The 19,660-nt window shown below is 36.3% G+C and overlaps 2 protein-coding genes and 1 non-coding gene across 9 annotated transcripts; 2 read left to right on the top strand and 1 right to left on the bottom strand.

The window, feature by feature from the left end:
- The first annotated feature begins 8,406 nt into the window (after nt 1-8,406).
- Nucleotides 8,407-13,232, top strand: LOC114733567 (glucomannan 4-beta-mannosyltransferase 2-like). Of its 3 annotated transcripts, none has more exons than XM_028921055.1 (10): nt 8,407-8,937; nt 9,123-9,221; nt 9,502-9,754; nt 10,890-11,000; nt 11,152-11,288; nt 11,388-11,501; nt 11,607-11,806; nt 11,901-12,125; nt 12,628-12,823; nt 12,912-13,232. In XM_028921055.1, exons 1-9 carry the CDS (start codon nt 8,608-8,610, stop codon nt 12,779-12,781), a joined length of 1,623 nt encoding a protein of 540 aa, XP_028776888.1. In that variant the 5' UTR covers nt 8,407-8,607; the 3' UTR covers nt 12,782-12,823; nt 12,912-13,232. The 3 variants fall into 3 exon arrangements, with proteins under 3 accessions (XP_028776888.1, XP_028776874.1, XP_028776882.1); XM_028921049.1 differs by having other exon boundaries at nt 8,424-8,504; nt 8,579-8,937; nt 12,628-13,232; XM_028921041.1 differs by having other exon boundaries at nt 12,628-13,232.
- A 2,596-nt stretch (nt 13,233-15,828) lies between these two features.
- Nucleotides 15,829-15,911, bottom strand: TRNAL-UAA (transfer RNA leucine (anticodon UAA)). Its single transcript has one exon. It is a non-coding gene; the product is annotated as a tRNA-Leu (tRNA).
- A 78-nt stretch (nt 15,912-15,989) lies between these two features.
- On the top strand, nt 15,990-19,031 carry LOC114733616 (splicing factor U2af small subunit B-like). Of its 5 annotated transcripts, none has more exons than XM_028921113.1 (7): nt 15,990-16,321; nt 16,413-16,499; nt 16,622-16,703; nt 16,939-17,065; nt 17,171-17,623; nt 17,754-17,762; nt 18,687-19,031. In XM_028921113.1, the coding sequence occupies exons 1-5, from the start codon at nt 16,085-16,087 to the stop codon at nt 17,601-17,603; spliced, it is 966 nt and encodes a 321-aa protein (XP_028776946.1). In that variant the 5' UTR covers nt 15,990-16,084; the 3' UTR covers nt 17,604-17,623; nt 17,754-17,762; nt 18,687-19,031. The 5 variants fall into 5 exon arrangements, with proteins under 5 accessions (XP_028776946.1, XP_028776964.1, XP_028776937.1 ...); XM_028921131.1 differs by having other exon boundaries at nt 18,758-19,031; XM_028921104.1 differs by lacking the exon at nt 17,754-17,762.
- The last annotated feature ends 629 nt before the right edge of the window (nt 19,032-19,660 follow it).

Here is a 19,660-nt window from a genome sequence, read left to right on the forward strand (position 1 = left end):
GGCACCACCGAATCATAGGATATTGGCCTCCTCCTTTTCTTTAATTTTAATGGCCGACATTTTAATGATATCTTGTGTTTTTTGAAAAACACAGCAGAAACGAAATAAACCAACCTAGGCAATCTTAGTCTTAAAACATAATATATGAAAAAGAAAACCTCGATTACATCGCTAATAAGGAGACGGGGCAAATATGCAAAACGAGTTTATAATATAAAAAACAACCAAAAAAGGGGGGGATTGAAATTTTGGGCACATAGTTTATATACTATACCTATTGCTTAATATAAGAGTTGTTGAATAATTTAAATAGATTAAAAAGTTTGTTAAATTACATATCTATAATAATTAGGTATTATTTTTTTTAAAATACCCTTACTAATCATATGGATTAGCTATAATTATTATTTGATAGGGCTTTTAACATGTGTTGCTACTGTAAGAACTACTTTAAAAAAATGAATTAGTATAAGAAATAAAATAAATTGTGATTTTATATTTAAAATCAAATTAAATATTAAACTAGTTTTTATATATAAATGATAAAAAGTAACACAACGGACGAGTCAAAAACAATAAAAGTCCAGCCGCATAAGAGGTAATACTAGCAAGAGTCAGTTGACATGGCGGGTAATAAAAGAGTCAGTTCTGAGCAATTCACGGGGCCAATCATCTAATCTAATTTTCTATTTTTTTTTATTTTAGAAAATGTGATATATTTATTTACCTAATTATTTTATTTTTCAGGGAAAAAAACCAAAAAAACGGAGGAAGTGGCAGATGCGGGTGCGTGCACAAGACAAAGTAATATGATAATTGTGGATGATTGCGTCAATTATTGGTGGCGGGATACAAGGGAAAAGATATATAAGATCCATTTCCCAATTTTTTTTAAAAAAAGGCAATAATGCATATTTTAATATTCATATATATATAATATAAAATTGGAAATAATGGAGAAAAGGGCAGGAGCGGCACCAGCGGTGGGACTATGAGGGCGTGTGGCGCATCCAAAGGGTGCGGGGCAGATGGCGAAATTGTGTAATGTACAGAATTGTCAAAGTTTCTCTTGTTCTTTTTCATTTACCTGAAAGCAATGGGTTTGTACGCACATTATTAAAACAGTGTCTCTTGTCATGGAGGTATCGTTACTCGTTAGTGTAGTTTCAAAAAGGCATAGGCCCCTCCTTCACGCTGTTGTACATTTTTCCTCCTTTCTCTCTCACCTTGACTTATTTTGATTCCAGAAATCTTCATCTCTCACTGCGTATTTAACTAAAGGAGAATTGCAATAAGCTCCAACAAAACAAAAACATATCCATTAAAAAATTCAATAGCAACTTAATAATAAGTTTTAGAGCAGAAAATAATAATAAGTTTCAGCTGCTCATTTTATTACTCATATTTTTAAATTTTTAGTTATTATCTTCTTTTTTTAAAGAACCTTACAGTATTTTTCTCTTTAATTAATTTCTAACTAGACTTCTTTTTCCTGCTTTTATGTATTCTGGAAAGCGATCGACTGCGTCAGTCATTGTGTGCGAAGTTGCTTATGTGATGTTTCCACGATTCTCCCGGCATCACTCCCAGGAAAAAAGAGGGCTGCTTTTAATAAAGCAGTCACGAAAGCTAAGAACGAACAAGATGTGGGGCTGGTTTTCACTTTTCAATATCACACTGACACAGTACGCACCCAGACCCAGTACCGTAGATCGACTAGGTTCAGTTACAGTTATATATACACAAAGGTCACTCGTTTTGCTTTTAACTGACTCGGTTAAAATAACCTTACTTTATATTCAACTGAATTATTTTTTTAACGTAGAGTCTAATAGTTTTATTGACTTTTTTCTAATGACATGCCAAAATTAGTATAATTTATTCATGATAAAACATCTGGAACAGGAAATTCAAAGCTTTTCACCCGTCCCATTTCTCGGAATTAACTGCACAAAAAGAGCACGTGGGATTATGGGTTTTTCTTTTTTGGCATTTCATCATATTTAGAGAACTAAATTGGGAAGATAATTCTATATCTCTGGCTAACATCAAATGGATGAAAACCGACGTGGTTAAACTTATTCTGAGACTCAGTATAAAAGGTTTTCCCATGGCAAAAGATCGAAAAATTAAGTTGGCTGTCTTTCAAACATGATAATATAATGGTCGTTCATTAAAGAAGATTCTGTTTTGGGACAATTTCCTAACATCTTAAAGTAGCAGAAAATTTTGACGAAATCACAAACATGGCTCCTAAATCAGGGGCTTGTGAAGTGTGAAGAAAGTGCTTTGTTGTATATTGAAATTGCCATTAATTAAAATCAATAGCCCTACTAGCATTAATTATCCATGGGCACTCAATTTCACATCCCTCGTTAACAGGTTGCGCGGTTAATTAGCTGCTGCCACGTGCAACAGAATTCCTTGATTCACGCTTTATCAAATACTCCTCTAGTTCTTAATATAAGATACGATTATTGAATTGGTTTTGATTTTAAATATAAGATCTATTTTTTATATTTATCAATTTTCTTTAAATTACCTCTATGGATACTCTCTCAACCATAATCAAGTAGAAGAGGGAGAAGGGGTATTATAAAAGATGATTATGATATTTTAATAAAAACATGTTATAGTTTTATAATTAACTAACAAATCTAATTTTCTTATTCTAATTAGTTAAATTGATCTTATATTAAGGATAGGAAGAGTACTACTGACAACGCATTTTCGTACGTAATGATTTGTTTGGAGAAACCGAGATTTGAACCTTCTAGCTGTCCACCTGGCCTTGAAATTTTATCGCGGACATATTAATAAAAGTAAACACTGTAGTAATTGTTAAAATTACTCTATTTAGATGCTCTTTTTTTTTTGCAGATTAGTAATTGTGTAAATCAAAAGAAAAAACAAGCCAAAACACGCAAGCATTAGCAGACCCTGTAATGTATATTCTCATAACGATTACCTGTCTTAATTCTTGAAATTAACAAGGTCAGGTCTTTACCAGCTCTGATCTATGACCTCAATAATGGTAAGGTTTTCCTCATCTAAACTATCAGAAGGGTCAAAGACCATGCTTTACCCAAAAAAAAAAAGGGACACAAAAGGAGAAAGCATGCAAATGGTCATGGAAGACCAAAAAAGGGGTTTGCTTTAGTGGGGTTGAGTGTACACAAGGCTCTAGGCTTATTCTGAAGAAGCCGCATCTAATAATTTATCTGACTTTAAACTTTCAACTAATCAATGACTCTTAATCATGCTTATATACAGAGTGTTGACCACACACGCCCCATCGCTTCCTTTATAAGAGTAGACAAAGTACGTATGTACAATTTAGAAATTTTCTTATCGGAGGATATAAATATAGGTGCCTCATCATGGACGGTTTTAACCTCCAGTAGTGCTGTTCCTCAATATATATATATATATATATATATATATATATATAATCAGTAAATATGTGTTTTAGAAAATACTCATATAACAGACTACGGTGACTATAGCTACTCAATTATATTGTATAATCGAGAGTTATAGGTAATTTCTTGTTTACATTCTAAATATATATCCAACATATCGTTTGGGTAAAAACAAAAAAAAAAAATCTTTTCTCCATATTCTTCCACTGCTCGCTAGCTATCGGAATAAGTGATTCACGGTTTAATATTCTGATAATATCCTTTTACAAAGAAATATTAGTAGAAGGCACGACATTACATTAATAAATATATTGTAAAAAAATGAAACGATAATGAAATATCTGACTCATTTATATATGGCAATAAATCATTAAATCCCTGTAAAATAAGTTGAGACCAATCGTTACATGCCACTAACCTCTACCATAAAAAAAGTCTAACTTCTTACCTTTTTTTTTTTCTCTCTGGGGGATTAAAAAACCAAAGCTATTCCTTTCCTGGCGGTCATGATTTTGACAAAGAAATAATCAGAATGTGTGGGATCAAAATGACAAAAATTTAAAAAAAAAAATCACACTGAGAAATGAGAACATGTATATGGTGGAAGTAGAGGGCAGGGAGGAGGCTTTAAGGGCACGTGTTGGCCTTTATCAATAATGAAACAGCCTTGTTATCGTGGTTGTCGGGGGTTATCTCAGACACAACACAAGTCTCAGACTGAGCCCTCCCACATGGGATTGACCCTACCCTCTTGTGTTGCGTCCTAACCCACACAGATCATCCCCATACCCTCTTGTTCCTTTTCTATCCCTCCCAATCATATTAACATCCTCCTTCTTATCTCTCCTCCTCACTGCATTGACAAATCACACGCTCCATTCGCGGCCAATGCTCACTCGACAAGTCAGATGTGTTCAAATCATATCTCTGTGGATGACTGTTCACATCCCCAATCCCATCTTCAACGAGAGGTAATCAGATCACCTTAACCTAATCAAATCAGTCCATTTTTTCTTCGGAAGGAATATTATTATATAAAACATATTGCACCCCGCTAAGCACAACCTCGTGGGCAGGCATCACGCGCGCAGTGATTGCATCAATTTTGGGGCGTCACATTTTGCCAAACTACCCCCATTTTCTGTTCTTCTTCTTTTTCCTATTTTCCCCTTTAGGTATATCACATATGACTTTTTTTTTTAAATGATACTACCTCTTATCTTTTAATATAAGAGTTAATACACTCATTTGAGTACATTAAGAAAATTTGTTAACTTAGTTATTTGTAATAAATATGTTTTGTATTCTCTAAAATATTTTTATTAACCATGTGTATTAGCTAGAACTATCATTTGATGAAACTGTAACATATACAACTATTACAATAACTATCTTAAAAAAATAGATAAATAGAAGAGACAAAGTAAATTAGGATTTTCTATTTAGGATCAAAACAAAAGTCAAATAATGTTTTATATTCAGAACCGAAGATAGTATTAATGATCGTGTGGTCAAAGGTTGTAGTATATTTACGTACTTTCTGCTCTAATTTATTCTACAAATATATCAAACTTTATCTACTATCTATACGTTCGGTAATTACCGGAAAAACGAGACTGAGAAACTGGATGCCTCTAAATTCATTTTGGTTCCGTATGTGTGGTTTATTTATATTAGCAGAGGAGCATCTTGATTGTTTTTGTTCATTGTAAGTTGCACATAATAAAGTGTATTCAATACTTTGTTCATTGAACATGAAGAGAAGCTTTCAGTTTTTTGTTTATTAAGCAAATCAATCAGTAAATTGTTTTAATTTGATTTTGTGAACGAGGAGTGTGCATGGAAACTAGGGAAAATGGCTGGGGAGAACCTATGTATTTTAGATGTTAAATTGCATACTCAACTTATCAAATAAAAATTTCATTATCACATGATATTCCAATTTAAACTTTTAAGTAATTATAGAACTAAAAAAAAATAACGTTAACTTATTAGAAAACCTCATAAATGTGTAACAAAATAAAATATAAAATGTCGTTATTAATTAAGGTATGGGTGGTTGGAAATGAACTCCCGTATATCCTTACATTAAACCTATTGCTTATTAAATTCAAATTTTTTATGACATAAATTCAAATTCTCAATAGTAATTAATACCACAGATACATCTCACTCTCTTTCATTGTGGTCAACGAACAAATCAATCAGCACATATTCTCCAATCATCACTGCACACACAATACATGCACGAGAACATTTATTTTAAAAAATTAGTATTTCCGGTCCTAATTATAAGAGCTAGTTGATTAATTTGAAAAAATTAAGTAAAGAAGTTAAGTTAGTTATTTGTCATAAATAGGTGTTGTCTTTCCTAAAATATCTCTGCTAATCAAATGTACTAGTTAGATATACTATTGTTAGAAGGACTATCTTGGAAAAAATACATAAATATTAGAAATAAAGTGGATTAGGGTCTTATATTTAGGACTAAAATAAAAGTCAAACGAGATCTTATATTAAGGAGTAAAGGTAGTATATAAAAAGTAAAATTATTGTTTTCCCGTGTAATATTCCCTTAATTTTTTCATTTAATATTGCCTGGGCAACAATTTCGGATTAAACAATACTGGTCAACCACAAAGGCCTAATGACTCGCGAGGGCGGCCGGGGAAGGGAATGAATGCATGTTAACGTCGTACCAGAGCATCAATTGCAGATTAAAGAATAATTAAGGCTTTCATGCAAACAATGTCTTCTCTTTAAAAATGCAAAATAGGGGACCGGTGTAGGGCGATGAAGAGATCTTCTTAATAAAAACCACATCAACAGTCGTAATCATTATTGTTCAAATCAATCTTCTCGCTTACACATCCCTCTGCAAGCTCTGTGAGAAAAATACTACTCTCTCCGTTCTTTATTATAAAAGATAAATAATCGAAGTATGTTGATAAAAAAAACAGTTAAAATTAGTTAAGAACAATTAATATGTAAAAAGTATAATTTTTTTTCAAAAATGCCCTCATTAATAAGGAGAGAGAGCATGATAGAGAATAATTAAATTATTAAAAGAAAGAGAAATGGGAGGGAGAGAGAGTGTGAGTTGGAGATAATAAATATAGATAAAATAGGAAATCAACACAAAAAAAGTAGAGACAACTTTTAAGTGTCTCTTATATATAGGAACATGTCATAAGCATCAAATGTCTCTTATAATAAGGAACGGAGTGAGTAGTTTGTAGTATTTTAAAAAAGTGATTTCAAAAAACAATTAGCACATTTCTTAAACATAGTACTCTTTCTCTCATAAATGTAGATCCTATTTTATAGTATTACATTTGATCCTTAATATAAGAGTTTTTTTACTTCTATTTTAATTCTAAATATAATACACCAATATACTTTGTCTCTAATATTTATCTTTTTTTTATAAAGAAATTTATTGTAATAATGATAGTTTTAACTAATATATTTGATTAGCAATAATATTTTAAGAAAGACAACACCTATTTATTACAAATAACAGACTTAACTAATTTTTTTAATCTACTTAAGTCAGTCAACTAGCTTTTATTTTAAGAACCGGAGGTAGTATACATTATAATACAAAATGAGTCTTATATTTAGGACCAGATAAGTATTATTTTTTATCATTTACTACCTCTAATCCTTAATATAAAAACTAGCTTGACTTTTAATTTGATTCTAAATATAAGATCTTAATCTATTTTGTTATTTATATTTATCTATTTTTTTAAAGTAGTTATTATAATAGCTGCACATTTTAAATGTGTTATCAAATAAAAATTCTAATTAATTTAACTTATTTAAATCAGTCAATTAGTTTCTACGTGATAACGTGAAGATAGTCCTCTCCCTTTCCCAGTGATTCCTCGGGTGCTTCTTATTGATATCACCAATGTACGGATTCTCTATAAATAGAAAGCACGTGCCTTTCAGCCTTTCCGTGGGGTGGTGTGGGGGAGAGAGACGACAAGCTCTCCCGAGTAATAAATGGAGCCAAAACACGAGGACTCGCACCAACCGTTTTCTAATAAATGACTACTAGTATTCATCACTTCTGATGCTTGGTCAGCCTGTTTTTACCTCATTCTCTCTCCCTCTCTCTTTTTTAACTTTTCACACTTCACAGGTTACGCTCCCATTCATGAGTTTTCTTGGGACATAGCGGTTCACATAGTGACAAAATCTTCGGCTAGTGATGATAATTCTCATTTCTTAACTCTAGATATTTTATTCTCACTTTTTTAGATTTCAAGCAAACCAAAAAAAATATCAACATCCCGGATCATGTGATGCTCGAGATAAAAAGCCACTCAATCGTTCACGCTGGGCCGTAGTGTCAAGCGGCAGCAGTTACGTAGTGAGGGGCCGTATCTTTTTTCAGACACCCAGGCCTCAAACACAATCAACATCATAATTACGGAAACTCTAATTTAATTCTCAAGATTTGGTACACGAATTTTTATTAATTATATAATATTCTCAGATTGCACTTTTACAATTTTTCCTTTTATGCTCAGTGCATCAGCTGAAAATTTTGAAGGTCCCCTAACCAAGTTACAATTTATTTATTTTTAATTTTTTTTTTATACAAAGAGAAGTGGAATCCTTAGTTTTTACTCACACTTACCATTACCCGCTGATTTTATTTAAATACAAGAAAATAATGTTCTTCTAACAAAAAAAAGAAAATTTTAAGACTAAAATATCCTATAAAAATGATAAATCATCTCTGCATGAAAAATCCAAAAAAAGAAAAAGAAAAAGAAAAAAATGAAATTTATATGAGAATTTCAAGACTTTTTTGACCTCAGAGTTTTTAAGACTTGATTTATGCTGGGAAGTTGACCTTTAAGGGTATCTAAATGAAATTTTAATCTAATAAAAATGAAAAAAAAGATATAAAAGACTTTATCACTAAAAATTGACTATAAATTAATCCCTACCCTCTCTATCTGCTGCCTCCTTCTCTCACTCCCCTACCTCTGTTATGCTCTGTCTCTGCTTCTCTCAGATAGAAAAGAGAGGGAAGCATTGTGTGGCGGTGGTAGTTGTAGTAAGGTACCTTTTCTTCTGAGAGAGGTGGCCTTCATCTTCTCCCTTCTGCAATTTCTTCCCTTTTGTTTTTGTCTCAGGTAGCACCGACCCCATTATCAAATCCAAAATGGTCGAAGCCGAACCCAAATTCTTCATGCCGGACTCAGTCCGCAGTGTCAGTTACGACATCGCCGGACAGATTAAGCTCATATGGGAAGTGGTCAAAACGCCATTGATTGTGCCACTTCTGAACCTTGGAGTCTACATTTGCTTGACAATGTCTCTTATGCTCTTCATTGAGAGGCTGTATATGGGAGTCGTCATCATCCTTGTCAAGCTCTTCTGGAAAAAACCAGAACAGCGCTACAGATACGAGCCAATCCAAGACGACGTTGAATTGGGGTCCTCCAATTTCCCCGTCGTTCTTGTCCAAATCCCAATGTTCAATGAAAGAGAGGTTAGAATTAATGGTATTCCATGTTTGTTAGTTTTCTTTTTCTTGTTTTGTTTCTGCGAAAGGAGAAAACTTTCGCCGCAATGAGAGCGGTTAGAATTAATGGCATATGCCATTGTTCAATGTTCAATGAGAAAGCTTTGAAATCTTGTTTTGTCGGCTTATGCATTGGGTGGTTCCTGGGTCAGGTTTACAAGGTCTCCATTGGAGCAGCCTGCGGACTTTCATGGCCTTCTGACCGCCTGGTGATCCAAGTCCTCGATGATTCTACTGACCCTGCTATCAAGGTACTTTAAATCCTTTAGAAAGAAAAGCGAATAATCCTTTAGTGTTGCGTCATGAATGTTTTGCCATTTCAAGTTACTGTTTCAAATCCCAAGACAACAAGAACAAAAAAGAGGGAGAGACGTTCTCCGATATGTTGAATGTGGTTTTGGAGCAGTGTTGCAGTCTCAAGTATCATAATTTTTTATGCATGCAAATTCCCAAAACTGACAAACTCTGCGCATGGAATCTCTGCAATGTTTGTGGTTTGGATTTTGCTGAAAAATCAGTTTGGAATTACAGCAACTGGTGGAGCAAGAGTGCCTGAGATGGGCGAGCAAAGGAATAAACATAACGTATCAAATCAGAGAGAACAGAACGGGATACAAAGCCGGTGCGCTGAAAGAAGGGCTGAAGCGAAGCTACGTGAAACACTGCGAGTACGTGGCCATTTTCGACGCCGACTTCCGGCCGGAGCCGGAATTTCTCCGGCGAGCCATTCCCTTCTTGGATGGCAACCCCGACCTGGCTTTGGTTCAAGCACGCTGGAGATTCGGTAAGCTGAGCAAAGCCCAGTAAATCACCCCTTTTTTATCAACTCATAAACTTGTTGCTTCATTCGTCGAATTAACTGTGTCGGTGGCGATGGCATTTGGGATTTCGTCTTGTAAAACCGATTTCGGGTAATTTTTGTACTTAACTTTCTCTTCATTGTAACTTTTCCCCCCTTGTCAAGAGCCGATATGACTGCATGGAAGGTCCACGATAATGAAACCATCAATCACGGGTGGGGCCCACTGGTTAGCCCCCCATGAGTCCATGACCACCCCGATCGGGAAGCTTGTTTCCTTCGCAGCTCATGGGCTCCACAAGCAAAACGCTGCTGCATACTCGACTCGCTCTCTCTCTCTCTCACACACACGCACACATATTTTTTTCCTTTTTTTTTTTTTTGGTTGAAGCGTATAGATATTTCCCACTAACAACTAACAAGTAACAATTACAAAGTGGGAACCCTCTCGCCTTTCACAGGGTGGGGCTTTGTACTTTGTCTCTTTATTTTTTTTTCTCCACTCATAATTTAGATGCTAGCATTTATTTTGAAATGGATTTTCTCAAACAAACTTGGTGAAATGACTCGATTGTCCTTGTCAATGTCATCGTTGCCGTGGGTGAGATGGTCCCTTGGTCATACCCATCGTTGTTGTCGATTTGGCATAATCCTCGGACTTACGGGCAGAAATTGCGACGGTCGTTGCGGGGCAGTCGGGTCATTTCAATTCCGAGCGAAAGAGAAAGGGAGTGTGTGGGCCGCCCTATTTGTACGAACCAAACAGCTTTTGCAGCGACAATGCTATCGGGGCAAAATTGTCCTTTCATTTCTTATCCACAATTGCAAAGCCCCATTCCCGCGTGCTTTCAGAATTTGATAACATTGTGGGCTGGTCCATGTGCGCAACGGTGGACCTCACCCTTGTTTTGCCGACAATTCCCATTCAGCTCCATGATGACGTGTCATTTTACTGTTCTGAGTCACATGGGAACAAGATAGTAATTTGACTTCACATAGTCCTACTATTTATATGCTCCTTTTCTGCTCAAGTTTTTTCTTTTTTGCCTTCTCCATTTTTATAATTTTTGATAGTAACAAAAGGGGGCAAAAAGGTCATAAATGTGTGGTTTCTGAACAGTGAATGCGGATGAATGTGTATTAACAAGAATGCAAGAGATGTCTCTGGATTACCATTTCACAGTGGAGCAAGAAGTCGGGTCAGCTACTCATGCCTTCTTTGGTTTCAATGGTATTTCACTTCACTTGGCTTTCCCTCTTTTCATTAGTAGACATTTCTGTGACATCATTCATAACCATTTTTAATGTTTAGCTACTTTGCGTTGCATGCTTACGTCAAGGCCATTAATAAGACAATTCCTGTTCTGGAATTATAAATGCAGGCACCGCAGGTGTTTGGAGAATTGCTGCTATCAATGAAGCAGGAGGTTGGAAAGACAGAACAACTGTGGAAGACATGGATCTTGCTATTCGTGCTAGCCTTAGAGGTTGGAAGTTTCTATACCTTGGTGACCTTCAGGTATTTAACACATATTATATACACCTACAAACATATACGTATATATGTATAGTGATTGGTATATATTGATGGTTAATTTTGATTTTGGATCCTGTGTAGGCAAAAAGTGAGCTTCCCAGTACTTTAAGGGCCTTCCGTTTTCAGCAACATCGATGGTCTTGTGGTCCTGCTAATCTGTTCCGCAAAATGGTGATGGAGATTGTGAGGAACAAGGTTAGATTTCTCAGTAGCATGACATACTGTGGGGAGGCAAAATGGGGATTAAATTGAAGAAACTTGCTGATTTTCCTTTTTATGGTAAACAATTTAACTATGCAGAAAGTGAAGTTTTGGAAGAAGGTGTATGTGATATATAGCTTCTTCTTTGTACGTAAAATCATAGCCCATATGGTGACCTTCTTCTTCTATTGTGTGGTGCTTCCCCTCACAATTTTGGTCCCTGAGGTTCATGTTCCAATATGGGGAGCTGTTTACATTCCTTCCATCATCACCATCCTCAACTCAGTCGGAACTCCAAGGTCTCAATAATAACTTGCTGCAAATTATGTCTTAAGTTCAGCCCTTTTGTCTCAAGTTTCAACAACTAAATTATTGAATTGAATTCTCTGGCAGGTCTATTCACTTATTATTCTACTGGATCCTCTTTGAGAATGTCATGTCTCTGCATCGTACCAAGGCAACTTTTATAGGTCTGCTTGAGGCTGGAAGAGCTAATGAGTGGGTTGTCACTGCAAAACTTGGAGACTCCGTGAATAATAAGAACAAAGCAGATGCTGCTAAGAACAAGACAAATGTCACCAAACCCATTAAAAAACCTCGACTCAAATTTGCTGAAAGGTCAAGTTCTGCCATTTCTTCTCAACAACATGAATATTTTGGCCTTTTAGAGTTAGATTCTTTCTAATTTTGATCGCTATAGCTTAACAGTCTCATTTCAGTCATTTAGAAAGCATTAGTTTTTTCAATATTGCTCTTGTGTTGGTTTCTCTGCTTAAGATGAATGCCAAAATTTAATGGGAAGCTGATTTGGTCCATAAGTATTTAATCATCAATGAAACAGTCAAAATAGCGTATTCTGCTGCTCGAAATAACCACACTACCTCACTATTTTAATTATAGATTATGAAGTGTTTTAGGCCAGATCAGTTTTATGTTAAGCTATTACATTTATTTTCATTAGTTATTTAAATAGGCTTACGTGAAAAAGATATTAAGGACGGATTATTCTTTTAAAGGATTATGATAGGATGTCTAATCATTAAGGGACCAAATAAGGAGATTGGAGATTGACATTTTTACTCACTCTAGGCTGACTGTGTATATTGCTTAACACGAACAGGTTTAATTTACTGGAGCTGGGGTTTGCAGCCTTCCTCTTCCTTTGTGGATGCTATGATTTTGTGCATGGAAAGAACAACTATTTTGTATACCTCTTCCTTCAGACCATAACCTTTTCCATCGTAGGATTTGGTTATGTTGGCACCATTGTGTGAAGCTCTTTATCAGAGTCACCAGAGAAAGTTTGTATCCTACATGTGATGAATCTACAAATTAAAATGCATATAGAGGTTATTTCTTTTAGAAACAAACATATGTACCAAACCATGAATTAATTTTTGGCAGGAAAAGTTCTTCCCCATAATCACAAGATATCAGAGCCAATAAGATTTTCAGAAATCACAGGCAAATACAGCTGTTAGTGTTTACCAAAAGCATTACATAGACCTGAGGCAAGAAAGGCGACCTTTCAGGAAGTGCTTCATTAGAATTTATAGTTAATTAGATATTGTTCTGTGAGAATTTGTAGTTATTTAGTGACTCCCCTGTATCAGCATTGGTTTGGTCAGTTAGAGCCCATAGATCTATTGGATAAAGTAGGCGAACTTGAAGTTAATTATATCAAGCTTTGATTTGGTTGTCTATACCATTTGATTATTGTTATTACTTGTTGCAAAACCAATCACGCCTATCTAACAATAGCTGCATTATTGCATTGAGTAACTTACATTCCATATGCTAAGGTAACACCATTGCAGTTTAATTCTCATGTAAAAAGTTACAAGTTTTGCTTTTTATATTTCATGAATTATAGTATTCAGGAATGTTAAACAAATGGAACATTTTAAAAAACTCATTTATGAGATGTCAAGAAACTAAACGCGATGTATATTAAATAATCGAAAGCATAGGATCTCATACAATGAGCTGCATAATGCACATATGTAAATATAAAATTGTTATTGAAAATTTTTTAAATACTAAAAAACACTTAATTAGATACATTTAATGTGATTTTGTACACATGTATATTATTTTATTTTTGCAGAGTTTTAGAACCTAATTGAAGATTAATGATGAAGATCAATTGGGCCAAGAGTGAACTCTCATAATTAAATTTTATTAGTCAAATTTTTTTCTTCATAAAACGTTTTTATAAACATTAAACTATTGGGCTAAGTGGGACTATTTAAATACCCTTATCTTTTTTTCCATATTCATTTTTTCTCCCTTCACAGTGGGGTTGAAAAGTAATAATTTTGAGTTTCTTATTCTACGAAGCTTTTGAATGAAAAGTTCATATGCTCTACTGTGATTCTAAACAAAAAATTTTAGGTTGAAGCACATTTTGTCCTTCAAATACTGTCTTCCTAAACACACCCAAAGAAAATTTTAGGCAAGAATAATAAATGGTAGCATTGAAAAAAAAAGTTCATTTACGACGTAAGCCAGTTTAGTAACAACGTCAACCCAAACTAGACTTTTATGCCAATCCACACAAAAAGCTACGTTTTATAGTGGAGAAGTTAATTTAGAACTTAGTAATGTGGCTCCAAACACGCCTTATGATGATTTTTTAAACTGAAGAAAAGGAAAACTGTGTCCTAGGTCCTTATGGTTTCAGTCAAACTTGGTCAAGGTCCCTAAAGTTTATTTTTTTGAGTATGGGTCCTCGTAATTTAAAACTGTTAAGCTTTAACTCCTCCTATTAATTAACCGAGCTGACATGGCTTAACAATATGAGTTGTCATTTTTTTGTCCGATGCCTAAGCTTTTCTTTTTTCAAAAAAAAAAAGAAGAGAAAATGGTGCCTCTTCATGATTTGGGAATGGGAGAAGGCATTAGAAGCAGCTAGAAATCACGGAATGTTCAGATTGTCTTCTTCTCACCTTCGTTCTAGATCTGAACAAACTCAGATCTTACTATCGGAACCCACACCGACCTCCCTAATCCACTCATTGAACTCAGTAGGCTCTTAACTTCTCACCAACATTGGTGAGGATATGATGAAGTTCAAAGACACAGACGAAGTCAGTAGACTCTATCAAGATCCTTGAAAGCATTGCGAAGTTGGCAATTGAAGAGCTTAGATTTTATGTGCTTGGCCATGACCCATGAGATCGAGAAAGCGAGAGAAGACAAAGTGGGGCAGTGAGATTCTCTTGGACGTCAATGGCTTTAAGTTGGGCTTACGTTGGATTGCCACTGAGAGAACGCCTGAGGATTCTAAGCTATCGGTGTCGAATATAGCGAAAACTTTATGGAAGAAACTTAGTTGTTGCTCAAATCCTTACCCATTTTATGTATTTCTTCTTCCCTGTAAGATGGCCTCCCAGTCCAGTCCCCAATCCCTTCATATATGTTCAACAATTAGTGGAACGAAACCAAATAAAAACAAGATCTGAACTTGGACTATTAGAGGTTGATAATCTTGCGAAGAGAGCTCTTAATAAAACCTCAGGATTCTACGTGGCACTTTCTCCCATCTCTGGACGTTAACTTGCCAGAAACTATGAACCCAGACTTTTTTTTTTTTTTTAATCTAGTCTTTCCTTTGTATCAGAATACAAGATTGATATGAAGGTATTAAAAAAATTGCATCTATTATTTCATTGATTGCCAATCAGTTTTCAATTTTTTTAATTAAAAAAATGCTCTCGGATGGTGTGTGTTTTGTTAAATGCCAAGTGGCTGTGAAAAAAAATTGTAATCCCATGAACCCATCTGCCACCTAATCATTTTTCATCTTTTTTTTTTTTTTTGGATTTCTCCATCTGGTATCCCAGGGAAATAGGCGTCTTTCAGCCGTGACAACGTCCCCAGACTAATCCAAATCGAAGGCATGCAAGGAACCTTTCGGTCGGCGCCCTCTGGCCCCTCAGGGTGCTGCATTCCCACGGCTCGAACTCGAGACCCGTGGTTAAGCTAGGACAGCCCCAACCAGCTGACCTAATCATTTTTCATCTTATTAAGCCATTTCAGCACCGTTAATTGATAGAAGGACTTGAAACTTAACAGATTTCAATTTTAAGGACTCACATCCTAAACAATAAACTATAGGGACCCTGACCAAGTTTGATTGAAACTAGAAGGATCCAGAAGATAGTTTTCCCTTAAAAAAGTACTGATAGTCTTTCAAATCAGCGAGATGAGGGCCCAAACATGCTCAGCTTAACCTTCCAACTCAACGCCAAAGTAAGTTGGGCCCCTCATGAAATGAAATTCGAGTCCAAAGCATAAAAGCATTAAAATGACAAAATCATGCTGGCTGTGGGGTTCGAACCCACGCGCACTTATGTGCAGAAGATCTTAAGTCTTCCCCCTTAACCTCTCGGGCAAACCAGCTGGCCGATCGAGGGGTCTAGCTTTTAAATAAAATGATAGTAAATAATTCTTAGAACTATCTAGAACTCGAAGGAAGCTTTCATAAAGCAACAAGGAAACCGAGCAGAACAGGCCTCCTCGCGCATCCTCTGCAATTTGGTTCTGCCTCTTGAAACGAAGAGCTAGGGTTTCCAATGGCGGAGCACTTGGCATCCATATTTGGCACCGAGAAAGACAGGGTGAATTGCCCTTTTTATTTCAAGATCGGAGCTTGCAGGCATGGAGATCGATGCTCGAGACTCCACACCAAGCCCAGCATAAGCCCCACTCTGTTGCTCTCCAATATGTACCAGCGTCCCGATATGATCACCCCTGGCGTCGACGCCCAGGGTCAACCAATCGACCCCCGCAAGATTCAGGACCATTTCGAGGTTCCTTCCTCGCCCCTTTTTTCTGTGTTCTCAAGTCGATATTACAAAATTTTGATTAGACGTTATATTTACATAACTCTTGTAAATGTAGGAATTCTATGAAGATTTATTCGAGGAACTAAGCAAATATGGAGATATTGAAAGCCTCAATGTTTGTGATAACCTCGCCGACCATATGGTAGGACTTTTTCACTTTTAACGATCCCCTTTCCAAATATAATAGAGGAGGAAGAAGAAGAAGATATGTTGTGCCAGGTCAACTGATCTCCAGAGACTAAGTGCCTCAATGTATCTTTGCAGGTGGGCAATGTGTACGTTCAGTTTAGAGAGGAAGAGCATGCTGCAAATGCGCTTAAGCACTTAACTGGAAGATTCTATGCTGGTCAGTTATCTTATTTCCGTTTTTATATCTCTTTTCCTAAGCTCTGTTTTTCTTTCCACATATTTGATTATTTGGTAGTCTAATTTTGATGTATACCAAAATGTAATTATCTTCAAATAGCGGTTACTAGGGTATATGTGCTTTTGAATGTGATATCAAATTACGTTCCGTTAGCTGCGGAATAGTCAGGTGAAGTAAAATTTCTACCCTTTTGAGCATCAATCTTTGTGTGCAGGCCGGCCAATTATTGTTGACTTTTCTCCTGTAACGGACTTTCGTGAGGCCACCTGCCGGCAGTATGAGGAGAATACCTGCAACCGTGGTGGCTATTGCAACTTCATGCACTTGAAAAGAATTAGCAGGTGAGAATCTCCTCTGATTTTCCTGTTACGGGCAATACCACCACACTTTTCTTTGTGGTATTCAACTTATAATCCCATTTTCTTTTGTAAATTTGTTATCTGCAGGGAGTTGAGGCACCAATTGTTTGGGAGGTACCTCAGAAGGCACAGTAGAAGCAGAAGCAGGAGTCCTTACAGGCATCGAAGCCATGAGGAACGATCGCATCATAGTCATAGCAGAAGGCATGATGACAGAGACTATTATCACGAAAGTCGAAGCAGGAAACACAGGAGTGTAAGCCCTAGGCATCGGAGGGGACGAAGTCGCAGTCGAAGTCCTAGAGGGAGGAAGAACCGCAGTCCTGAAAGAGAAGGCAGTGAGGAGAGACGTGCCAGAATTGAGCAATGGAACAGGGAGAAGGAAGAGCAAGAACATGCAACGAAGGTTAATGCTGAGGAGAACAACAACAGCAGCTTCAATCACTCTGGCCCCCTGCAAAATGGTAATGAGTATAAACAGCGGCGGCAACCTCCTCAAGAGGCAGGATATGGATACTGATTTATATTTGTGCTATCCTGGTTTGTGTTCTCTCTTTATTCTTCCCAAGTTGTTTTATGTTATCGATATTCCTATAGCCTTAGAAGAAAGTTTACTTTCAGTGTGGACTGTCCTCAAAATAAAGCTTATTAGCCATTTTCCACTGTGCAGGTGGTGCAGGTGAACAGTTCTGTGATATGGAATGTCTTGCGTCATTTCTTTTTAAATCCTAGCCTAGGGGGTTTTCTTTTTTCTGTGTTTTTGCATGGTGGTGCAGGTGAACAGTTTTGTGATATGGAATGTCTTACGTCATTTCTTCTCAAATCCTAGCCTAGGGGGGTTTTCTTTTTTCTGTGTTTTTGCATGAATCATGCATGACTAGTTTCCCAAAATATTTCAAGATTTTGGGTCTTTTTTGGGCATGGGTCATCAAAGCTGGCTGTATTGTCTTCCTTAGCAGGCCAATATATGTGCTGGAAAGCATCAGAAACATTGAGCCCTCCCATATTCCGACTCTATAATGTGATCATAAAGTCATGGGGGAAAAGACTTTTATTGTTTCTCCCATCTGCTCTTATAAAATTTCAAACCCCATCGCCATGATTGAGCGAAAACATACCAGCAATTTTGTTTCTAACAATTATCATTCCTTCATGCCATTCTTACGAAATTTTTCAATGCCATGTTTGCTGCCTCTTTTTTTCCATGCCCTTCGCCCACTGTGCAGTGATCTTAGAGCATCCCGGTTTTATGCTTAAAAACATTGGTTTGTTCTTGACGAAGTAGATTGTTGCGAGCACCGATGATCTTATTGTTCTCAAAGCAACTTTTACATTTAGTCCATTTAGTGCGAAAGTTAGGGCTGCATGTGATTTACTACTAGTCTACTACACCATGCATGGATGAAACTCTGATTTATTTACTCGATGCATGCATGCAATGTTTTACAGTCAGGGCCACTGATGAAGACTGTTGAACGGCCAAATTTCGATGATTCTGTATGGGGTTCTGATTTACATGAGATCTGTTTTACCCGTAATTTTTTTCAATGGAAAAAAAATGAAATAGCCATGTTATCTTACGTTATGTTATTGAGTTTTGCAGGTTCAGGTATCCCTGCTTCTGAGGACCGAGGCATTGATTTAATTGCAGTTTACCATGAAATTTGTGTACAGGTTTTCGGGAGCACTCTGGCGGCACATGATTTAACGGAATCTTTCAGGTTATTAATATGGGGATGTCTTCAACCGCATTTCCTACCGCAAAGAACCATGTTAGGATGTAACGGAGTCGGTGGCGCTATCTGCTACAGCATATGGCATTTCTTATTATAGGCTTAAGTAGAACTGATGTTTCTGTCTGTAGAAGGGATGAGGACATTGGCTTTTGAACACAGGAACACTCGTTGGTACAAGTTGTTATTTTAGAATGCTGGTTTGTGCATTTTGAGTTGGCCGGCTTTTTTTTTCTTTTTTCTTTTTTCTTTCCCAAAAAAGAAATGCACTTGTGCCCGCAAAAGGCTCGATTTATGGGGTACTTGCACTGTGCACCAGAAAAACTGTTTTTTTGGGGGGGGGGTTGTAGTAGCCACGAGCCGACCTGGTGGCTCTTTGAAGGATTCATGGAAGTTTAGCATTTATTCTAATGCTTGCGAGGCTTGGAATTTCCGCTAGGGATTTTCCATGCTAGTTTAATATTACTGTATCTGGTCCGTGGCGTAACACCCCAAAACCCCTTTAAAATCTTTTCATGGGATATCATTCAAGCTTGATGCACAGTACGGCACTCCTATGAAATCTTTTCAGGGCTACAAGGTTCAAATCTCTCAAAATTCAGCATTTGTTTTTAACATTACTTCGAGTTTGAGATAAAATCACTTTTTTTTTGTTTGAGCCTGACTATTAATGCACTTGTTCAAGTGTTTGCTGATCTAAAATGTATGGAAGTATTTGGATGGAAATTAAATTATGGTTTTAAAAATATTTTTATAATTTATGAAATAGACATGTGGAGGAATTTGTTTTGTGGCAGTGACCAAACATCCCCGTAATTTACTTTCCGGGTAATTGAATGTCTTT

Source organism: Neltuma alba, unplaced genomic scaffold (assembly GCF_004799145.2).
Source record: "Neltuma alba isolate B1F8T4 unplaced genomic scaffold, ASM479914v2 tig00002599_pilon, whole genome shotgun sequence".
Classification (NCBI taxonomy): domain Eukaryota; kingdom Viridiplantae; phylum Streptophyta; class Magnoliopsida; order Fabales; family Fabaceae; genus Neltuma; species Neltuma alba.

What these genes read in the sequence shown, in the direction of transcription:
- LOC114733567 (XM_028921041.1), top strand. Translation starts at nt 8,608, where the DNA reads ATGGTCGAAGCCGAACCCAAATTCTTCATGCCGGACTCAGTCCGCAGT. An exon ending in TGCCTTCTTTGGTTTCAATG is followed by an intron (nt 11,001 to 11,151) that starts GTATTTCACTTC and finishes TTATAAATGCAG; the next exon opens with GCACCGCAGGTGTTTGGAGA. An exon ending in AACTCAGTCGGAACTCCAAG is followed by an intron (nt 11,807 to 11,900) that starts GTCTCAATAATA and finishes ATTCTCTGGCAG; the next exon opens with GTCTATTCACTTATTATTCT.
- LOC114733616 (XM_028921113.1), top strand. Translation starts at nt 16,085, where the DNA reads ATGGCGGAGCACTTGGCATCCATATTTGGCACCGAGAAAGACAGGGTG. An exon ending in AGATTCAGGACCATTTCGAG is followed by an intron (nt 16,322 to 16,412) that starts GTTCCTTCCTCG and finishes TTGTAAATGTAG; the next exon opens with GAATTCTATGAAGATTTATT. An exon ending in AACTGGAAGATTCTATGCTG is followed by an intron (nt 16,704 to 16,938) that starts GTCAGTTATCTT and finishes CTTTGTGTGCAG; the next exon opens with GCCGGCCAATTATTGTTGAC.